Raw genomic sequence first — 10,397 nt, 5'->3', positions numbered from 1 at the left:
GGCAAGTGTAATTTGATTTTCGAAAAAGAATGGTTAAGTAGTTCCTAATGTTTTGGCAAAGATTACTAAAATAATTTAGTAGGTACACCATTTGTTTTGTGCCAAATATGTTCTGGCTACTGTTGGATTAAGAACATAACTTAATATAATGTATGTTAGCCTTTATAGTTAGAGCAATTTTTAGCATTAACAGGCTCATGATCCTATTGTGTTTTTGGTTTTCTTTAAGAGTAATGTACACAAAAATGCAAATTCACAATTAAAGCTTTTCAGAGCAACTACTTAGTACTTTTCATTGAAGACAAAGAAATCATTACATGCTTACAACAACAACAACAACAAAGTAACCATTCCTGGTTCACAACAGTTGATAACATGCCTAGTACTTGATTAATCCTACCTAATTTGCTACATCTTATGCATCAAACTTCTTCTTCATAATCCATGCCAAATTACAGAAAACAAAGCAAACAAATCCATAGAAAATGTAAAACCTTCCACCCTCACTTCCTCTCTTCTCCCTACTTGCCTTCAGTTTGTTCACCAATCTCTCATTCTCCTTAGCAAGCTTCAACCTTTGTTGTTCCAGTTTATGAACCTCAGCTTTTAGTACTTCAACATCACTACCAAGCAACTTCTTTTCCAACAACAGTTGAATAATCAGCACCCTTTGCCATTCCTCTTGATGTTCATCAACCCACTCCCACACATCACAACCATGTCGGCATGCTCTTTCTAATGCAATCATAAACTTCCAAGTTATAAATTTCCTCCCAGGATTATCACTGGTCCATGATGTCAGAGTTGCCACACCAATCTTACATTTACAAATTTTGAGAAAAACTTGATTGGACAGACCCGTTAATGTGCTACCCATTCTTTGAATCCAACAAATTCAAAAATAATTAGCCAAAAAAACAAAAATTTATCATAATTAACAAATCCCCCAATTTATAGACAATCCTAATTTCAAAAAATCAGTAGAATTCCCCAATTATATCGCCAATGACATTAAATTTTTACCAAAAACACAATTCTATGAACCCTAATATCAAATGGTGAAGGAAGGGAGACTTACCTGAAGAATTTAAAACCTTAAAAGAATATTTTTACCTAAGTATGGATAATGTAAGATTTTCGAGGGTTTTGTAATGCCTTAGATAGTTTTTAGGAGGAAAATGCAGTAAAATTGGTAGGAAATTAGAAAAGGTGGGGCCCATGTGACGGAAATTTCAAAAATTAAAGTCTTTGGTAGTATTACGTTGACGGAATTGTTAACTTAGGTAGTTGTATAAGAAAAACTTTATATTAGGTAGTTGTTTATGAAAAGTGATATATATTAGGTAGTTGAGTTGACAATTTTGGCTAAAATAACTTCCCATAATAAACTATTGTAATAAATTAAATATAACACAACCCCTCTCTCTCTCGATCTCTCACTGTTTCACTATTAGCAAAGTTTCCAAAAAAATAGCAATCAGCAGACCTGACCTTAATAACCCAAAGGGCCCCCGGCCCAATCCAACAACTAGCCTTAATTTCATACTTAGGTATCGTTTGGTTGCACTTGAGAAGTTGATCTTCCCTTGATTTTTCACTTCCCATGAAATTTCACTTCCTAGGAAGTAAGCATAAATTGTTTGGTAGGCTATGGGAAGATGGAATTCCCATGGGAAGTGGCACTTACCTAGGGAGAACTAGGTAAGCAACTTCCCTCATTGTGTGGGAAGTAGAACTTCCTAGAAAGTTCCACTTCCTATGCTCTAGTTAAACAAACATCTACTTATACTTGCACTTCCTAAAAACTTGCAATTCCTAGGCAATTGGATGTCAACCAAACAAGGCCTAATTTTGTACCTATTAGTTTTCCCGGCAAATTTCAACGGTCGAATTCCCCCAAACATTGAAACTTTACATGGGTGTGAATTCTGGTGCCTCAGCTCTGAACCGCTTCCTTAAAACCAACACCATTGCTGAAAAACTTGTACCCACCAAGGCAAATTCCGTTACCAACACAATTCTCTCTCATCTCGAAGCTGGCCGTCTCAAGAAAGCCGTGTCACTCCTCTTTGCCTCCCCATTTCCCTTCCCTATTCTTCTCTATGGCCGCCTCTTCCATCTTTGTTCCGCTAATCGAGCAATCGTTGAAGCTCGTAAAGTCGAGTCCCATCTAATCACCTACTTTGATCCCCCACCCACGTTTTTCCTTAACCGTGCGATCGAGACTTATGGCAAATGCCGGTGTTTGCGTGATGCCCGTGAACTGTTCGATGAAATGCCTCACAGAGATGGAGGTAGCTGGAATGCCATGATCTCTGCGTATGCGCAAGGAGGGTTGTCGAATGAGACTTTATCGCTCTTTTTGGATATGACTAGGTCTGATTTTTCTCCCAGTGATGTTACATTTGCGAGTGTTCTTGGATCTTGTGGGAGTTTGTTAGAGTTGTGTTTTTCGAGGGTTGTTCATGGGTTAATTTTGAAGCGAGGATTTAGTGGTAATGTGATTTTAGCAAGTGCTCTGGTTGATATATATGGGAAGTGTGATGAAATGGAGGATGCTCGGCGGATGTTTGATGAGATTGATCGTCCGAATGCTGTTTCGTGGAATGTGATTGTAAGGAGATATCTGGAGGTGGGTGAAGAGAGACGGGCGATTTCCATGTTTTTTCAGACTATTCGAGCAGGTGTGAAGCCATTGAAATTTACCTTCTCAAATGCTCTTGTTGCTTGTTCTGCTAGGCAGGCTTTATTAGAGGGAATTCAGATACATGGTGTTGTGATTAAATGTGGTTATGAAGATGATGTGAAAGTTGGTACCTCTCTATTTGATGTGTATGTGAAATGCAATGATGTCACGAATGCCAGGAAGATATTTGATCAACTTAATGATAAAGATTTACTTTCTTGGACTTCTATTTTATCAGGATATGCTATGGCAGGAAGACTTAAAGAAGCTCAAGAACTTTTTGATAAAATGCCTGAGCGAAGCATCATCTCTTGGAATGCAATGCTGGCAGGGTATGTACGTTTTGGCCAATTGGAGGAGGCCCTAAGTTTTATTTACATGATGCGCCAGGTTGCTAATGATGCTGATGTCGTAACTCTTAAGCTAGTCTTAAATGTGTCTGCTTCACTCTCAGATATAGACTTAGGCAAAGAAGTTCATGCTTACATCTACCGGCATAGTTATGAGTCTGATATATATCTCAGTAATGCACTGATTGACATGTATGGAAAATGTGGAGCCTTAAGAAATGCTAAATTTTGTTTTTATAACATGAGTGGTCGGAGAGACCCAACATTGTGGAACTCCTTGATGGCCTCCTTGGAGCGACAACAGATGAATGTTGATGTCATGACTATGTTCCTTAAGATGCAGAAGGAAACAACTCCAAATGAATATACATTTGCAACCATTCTGAGAGCATGTGCTAACATATCCGCAATTAAGAAAGGAAAAGAAATCCATGGTTTTATGATCCGGAATGGGTATGAGATAGATGTTGTTGTCTTAGATTCTATGCTTGTCATGTACTCAAAATGTCGACATATTGAGTATGCACTTAAAATCTTCAAAGGTGCTAGTCCAAGAGATGTGATTCTTTGGAATTTTATGATTACTGGGTGCTGTCACCATTATAAAGCAGACGAGGCTCTTGACTTGTTCGATTTAATGAAAGACATAGGGGTTGAACCTGATAGTGCTACCTTCCAGGCAGTTTTACATGCTTGTATATGTGGGGGCTATGTTGATGAGGGTAAGCGATATTTTGATGCTATGAGCAATGAGTATCATATCAATGCCAAATTAGAGCATTATGATTGTATGATTGACCTGTACACTAGACATGGAGCGATGAATGAGCTCGAAAATCTTTTGAAGACATTGCCATTTGAGCCAACCATCTCCATGTTGACAAGGGTATATGATGCTTGTATAAAATATCGCAATTTGAGATTGAGAAAGTGTACTGCTGAAAAGTTGAATAAGCTAAACCCTACCATATTGAGTTAACTGACAAAGCCAAGCTGACCACCTGTTGGTCATTGTTTCCCCCATAACGACGATGCAAGCAGGTTTTGCAGTGTAGCAGAAGTGAATGAAGTGACCTTATGTAGCCTGTTGCTTTTGGTGCATTTTGTTGGAAGGGTATGTGAATCAACTTGCCACTGTTTAGCCATACCTGTGAATGAAACACAACCAATGCAGAGCCATGGAGAATTGCTAATTGGTAGTTGGCGCAATGACTACCTGTGGTATTTGCATTCCTTGTAGGAGAATAGGGAATTAAGTGGTAATTTGCTGCTTTCTCTTATTTTCCATGTCAAAAGAAACCTTTCATTTCTTCTTTTTTTTAGTTCCTCCTTTGTCCTTTGTTCAGCTCCCCTCTCCCTATTCCCAAGGTTCAGTTCTGTTCATATTTATATCTATATTGTTGATGCAATAAGTGCTCCGAGGGTAAAAGAGGAGTGTATAGCATGCCAAGGACACACCAGGATGTTCCAGTTTGTATCTTTGATCTGAGTCTTTTTCTTGATAGAACGAGCTGGAAATTAGAATTTTGTCTTTGTTTTTTGGCAGTTACAAAATTAGCAATTCGTGCGCATGAAAAGATTGCTTTTAAGTTTCATGATTTAGGTTCCTTTTCTTTTGTCATTTTTGTATGTGTGTACTGAAGATTTAGAATTTTTCATTGCAATTTTATAAGTGTCATGAGTTGCACCAATCTAAATTTCCTTTTAAACGGGATTTACTGTACCAACTATCGCACGAGAGATATTGTTTGTGCTGCTAGCAGTGTAATCAACCATTGACATGTTGATGACTTAATGTATGCACTTGACATATATAATGATGTAGAATCCTAATTATTTTATGTATCTTACAGTTGTTACATTGTAAATTCTTGTTATTTCATTTTCCTTACTCTTCTAATTATATTTAGATTTTAATTTTTCTGATGAATAACCAGTGTTGTTTCATATGCAGAAAAAAAAAGCAGGAGCAGCCACCTTTTGCAAACTCTTAAGTTTCATATCAGTATTCCCGTATAAACTTTTGAGATCATGCTGCAATTTCAGTGGCGATATAGCATGATGGCACTGCAGAGTTCTTTATTCAGAGTCATAGGTGACACATCATTGGTAAATCAGCAAGCAACAAGGTACAATTCTTAGATAGAGAAACCTGAGTCTATAAGATGGGAGTTGGCTACATCTAGTATATGCATTGAGAATTGTAGTAGACAGGAACCACAAAGGCTTCTTTCATGTTTGCCTTATATGTTGAGTCACCAAGTGTAATTGCTACTGCTACCTGTAGGAAATATTTTAAACTAACGTATGCGTATAACTTAGGAAACACATTATGTTAAGACTATTTGTATAGGGAATATATAAAAAAAATTCTGCAACTTAGAGTACAGTTGTATATTCTTGTAGTTCCACGGCTGAAGCCAGAATATAGGCAGTCGTCTTAGTGCTGAGGACTATGTATATAAAAGTGGAATCAGTATCTTGGAATTCCAGGTTTATCTATGTGGTTGTCGTCATTTCTCGTTTGCTTCAGAGGTTTTCCGAATTGATGTAAAATCTCAATTATAGTCCCTGCCTCATGCTACCCTAATGAAAGAAAATAAGAAAAAAGAAAGAAGTAGATATGGCAGATACTTAACAATAATATAGGCAGAAAGAAGGAATGAAGTTGAAATTAGAAGTGAGAAGATATTGAAAACTTCATACTTCCACAAGCAAGGAGATCATGGATGGGGTAAACCTCAGGAACTACTAGATACTCATGCCTGTGAATTTGAGACATTGAACTTAGTGTTTATAGATAGCTTGAGAAGATAGTTTAAGCATTGTTCTCTTTGATGGTTTTATAGGTACTTAACATTATCATGCCTCCATTATACCACTCAAACCTCTGAGTCAATTTAGAAGCTTTGCAGTACCACCATGGAGATTTGTAGATGGGGTACTTGAACTTTCCAAACGATAGAAGAAGTCATGCAATTGATTTCAAGATATCAGACTTGCAGATATTTGAACACCTTGTATAGATAGATTTAGCATTCTTTTCTTTTCGTCTCTTAATTTTTTTGCGAGTCACATAACATTTGGATACCTCATTTATCCGATGGGGGCATTATATATACTCAATTTTCTTTTTCACGCGTATTTTTATTCTTGGGTTATGCTATATGCAGCCCTTAAGGTTGCATATAAGACATACATACATTATTTAAAATGGAAATAAGTTGTGAATTTATGGAAAAAATTTGCATCAACCGATGTAGTAAATGATCAATTAATGCAACTTATTTCCATTTCTAGTTTCTTATATACAGTCCTTAGGGCTGCATATAGCTTTTTCCTTTATTCTTTCACTATGTTAAAGGGGTCGTTTAGCGGAATAGCGGAAGTGGTCGTGCATGAAGAAGATGACCAATAGGATCTGTTACATTTTGGTTTGGAGTTGTTGCCCCCCAACTCAAGCTCAAATGTATATGGTTTATGTTTTGTATATATATACATGCTTAGTTTTGCCTTTCTACCTATAGAGATTCCCTGTTTTAAATAGTGGTTGATACTAGAAATATGGTGTTAGAAGTTAGGACTAGTCTATAAATGAAGTGATGCGTGTGTGAAGCATCAAGTTGGACAAGTCCTAGTTCTGTTGGGACTCTCTTATGTAGTTACCTAATTCTGTTAGGAAACTATGTATTTTATTTGTTTTATAACTCTTATTTTAGGTATTTGAATGATAAAGGGATCCTATTATGTTTAGGAGTCTAATTCCCTCAAATAATTGGAGTCTTGTTAGTGTTTGAATTTGCTTAGAAGTCTTAAAATTCTATCCTAGTTTAGGCCTGTGAGATTCGAGTGTTCATCATATTATTCTTGTTTTAAGCTTCCGCAAATACATCATGAAGCTATCCATAGGCTCCCAAAACTTCAAGTGCCTCGTAAATCACTCAAAGAAGATATAGACAAGGTTCTTATAGTCTTCATGGTAGAATATAAATAAGTATTTGCATTTGTAATCAGTATCAAAAGAGAATGAAAAGGAGAAATCATTACAATAAAATGTTATCTTTCGTGTGTATTAGCTCTTGCCCTTATCGAATTGATTATTACATATGGTATCAAATTGAGTGGCAAGATACCAAATTCCAATTGTTTGTGAAGAGGAACTTATTTTGGTGAGTAAACATGATGGCTAATTCTATGAGCAATATGGTGAAGCTTCATTGAAAACAATTGTAACGTAGGACACATTCACACAACTAGGAATGGCAACGGGTCGGACTTGGACCGGATTATGCATAATCCGACTCCTACCCTACAGAAAGTCGGATTTTAAATCTGAGTCTGACTCCGACATCCGACTTTGAAAATCCGAATCCGACCGACTTAGAATCCGAACATCCGACTCCGAGATCCGACCCGACTTAAAATCCGGACATCCGACTTAAAATTCGAACATCCGACTCCGAACCTGATTCGACTTATTTTTCTTCCAATTTTTTATAATAGAATAGTCTTCTATAATACAATAATTTAATCATTACAATTTATTCTAATCATCATATGGAAATCTTATATAGTACAAATAATCTAATTATTACTATTATTTTTAACAATCATTTTTTCTATGGTAAAATTCTATATAATACAATTGGCTGAAATTCGAAGTCAGATTATACATAAATAATATATTACATAAATAAGAAAAAATGATTGATTGGCTCAAAGTGGGAGTCGGATTCGGATGTCGGATTATTTTATGAGATCCGACTCCGACCCTCCTCCGACTCGGAGTCGGATTTTTTAAATGGAATCGAAGTCGGATTACTTTTTTGTCGGAGTCAACTCGGATTTTTTCCTTCGAATCGGAACGGACTAGGATCGGATTCGGACTAGATTGCCATCCCTACACTGCTACACACAACCATACAATATGGAGAAAAAGAGTAAGTGAAAGCCAGAATAGTTGTGTTTGCTCATATTATTCAGTATTAGATGATTTCATTCAGAAGGCCTAGGAAACAAAGACCACCAAAAAAATTGGACTTGGAGATTATTAAGTGTATGATGGGATCTTATAAAATTGGACTTGTGTAATCCCAATAATAAGTAGCTGAAGCACCAGATGAATGAATAGTAAAGTTCCATATTGGTTCTCTGTACTCTTTGGCCTCTTTATAATGAAGCTTTCTTCGGGTGTAAATATTAACTTTATCAAAGTGGCCATCCTAATTTATGCCATAGACAATACCATTTGTAGGATTGGAGATATGGTGCTAGCCTGCTGGGTCACTTGAGATATACTAAATTTATCTCAAATTTGTATTTTGCCATGTCAACTTCTTTGGTTAACTTTTGAAAGTTTTGATGAGAGAATCCCTAGGCCTTGTATTAGTGAAATTTGAAATTGATTTAAGTTCTAATAAGTTTCATTAAATTCACGAAAAATAAGTAAAGAAAATGCACCTTTCATATGGCTATATTTATAAAGTACATATATTGGATAATTTGAGTATAAGAGATGTGTTTTGTGGAGGTATGAGTTTACAGTTTACTAGTGGTTTAATTAAATCATTAAGCGCACTTTTATTAGTATCTTAAGTTCATGCGCTTCATTTAACCTCAAATATTTATGTTAGACATGCAACACTTTTCAATTTACCTCAAATACTTATGTTAGATAAGTTACACCCTGGACCGCGAGTTGTCACCACATGCACAACAAGGATTGACAATTGGCCATTAAACCAAGTCACTCTAACGTATTTTTTCATCACTCAAGTGCACCTTGAGAAATATTCTAAGAGGTCACATATCTCAAAATTTATGCTTTTTTTTTCTATGGATAGTACATCAAATTCCTTAAATCACTCACATGGTGTAACAAGACACCTTATGTTATGATATGTAAGACACTTGACACTTTTTTTTAGCCTAATTAAAAGATTAGGGTCAAATGTGACATCTGGTCTTATGTATACACATTCACATTTCTTACCAAATTAAAGTAACATACTTCAATTGCAATTCTCTTCCCCCATCCCCATCTATTGAGTTGAAAAAAATGTATTGATTTGTGACCAGAAGTGATTTCAACCTTTTGTTCTCAAGTTATGGAGAACAACAAGCTTTCTGGATTCGCTCCAGTACCTTCAGAAATTGTACACTTTCTTGGTTGAAACTTGAAAGAGCCAAAAAAAGGACTATTGAAGCTTTGCCTCTTGAGTTTAACCATTAAATTGAAATTCCTTGCCTTTTCTATTTCTAATGTCAAACTTGCAAAAAATCCCATAATAGGTTAAGGGTTAAATTACACCAGGTGCTCTGCTAAAGAGTAAATGATTAACACGACACCCGAGGTCATGAACCCACCTATTTGGGAGCTTAGAAGACTCCTTTCAAAGGTAGTAAAGTAGCCTGATATCAGATACGAGCATGCTGCTGAAATTTTATAGGGTAGTTTCATGTTTAGCAGAAGGACGTTAAGCAATGATGAAGTTGGAAAAATTCTCGAGCAACCTCCATGAAAAGCTACTACCACTGACCAAACGCCATCGAAGGCACAAACTAAGGAGCATCCATGATCCATGCCTGTACTCGTTCCTAAGAGGTTCGAGAGGCGAAGAGTCTACCCCTTAACGGACACACAACCGACCCCTTTTGCCAATAGACCCTCCTCCTAACCAATGGTGAAGCTATGAAGGCGCCAAGGTGTTATAACATACGTGAGAAAGAAAAAAATAATTGAATGTAAAAACAATAAAACAAACAACAGATTTACATGGTTCACCAATTTGGCTACGTCCACGGGCAGAGAGAGTGAATATTTTTATTGATGTGGAAGTATAATAGAGTTACAGATGTTATATATGCTAACATCGTCAAATAAACGATATTAGGTTAAATAGGAATTTAACTCGGCTAATAACACTAACAAATGCTTGACAAAAGATCCCGCGCAAAGCGTGAGTCGCGGTGCCAGGTGCGAGTCGTGGTCAGCTCTTGGCGTTTTGGGCACGAGTCGCCATTTTGTATATAGCCCGATTATAACATATTCAAGGCATATATTCACAAATCTCCACCTTGACTTGAATCCTCTCACAATAAACCAGAAAACAGATGCATTGATCACAACGCCCAGAATTGCCCCACAAGACAACCATACCAGATTAGTCCCTAAGTACCCCCAGAATTACCCCACAAGGGCAATTAACAATCATGAATGTATAGTAAATCCAAATAATGTTAAAACTTACTCTGCGGAACCGGCTTGGTGAACATATCAGCAGGATTATCAACAGTTCCTACCTTCTTCACCCTAATTCTTGTCTCACATCTCAGAAATTGATATCTTGCATCAATATGCT

The 10,397-nt window shown here is 36.6% G+C and overlaps 1 protein-coding gene across 1 annotated transcript; it reads left to right on the top strand.

The window, feature by feature from the left end:
* Window positions 1-1,747: 1,747 nt before the first annotated feature.
* LOC104894703 (pentatricopeptide repeat-containing protein At3g26540) lies at window positions 1,748-4,295 on the top strand. The gene has a single exon (XM_010680995.4). The coding sequence runs from the start codon at window positions 1,916-1,918 to the stop codon at window positions 4,013-4,015; it is 2,100 nt and encodes a 699-aa protein (XP_010679297.1). The 5' UTR covers window positions 1,748-1,915; the 3' UTR covers window positions 4,016-4,295.
* The last annotated feature ends 6,102 nt before the right edge of the window (window positions 4,296-10,397 follow it).

This window comes from Beta vulgaris, chromosome 1 (assembly GCF_026745355.1).
Source record: "Beta vulgaris subsp. vulgaris cultivar EL10 chromosome 1, EL10.2, whole genome shotgun sequence".
Lineage (NCBI taxonomy): Eukaryota > Viridiplantae > Streptophyta > Magnoliopsida > Caryophyllales > Amaranthaceae > Beta > Beta vulgaris.
This window is presented reverse-complemented; position numbering and strand designations above follow the sequence as displayed.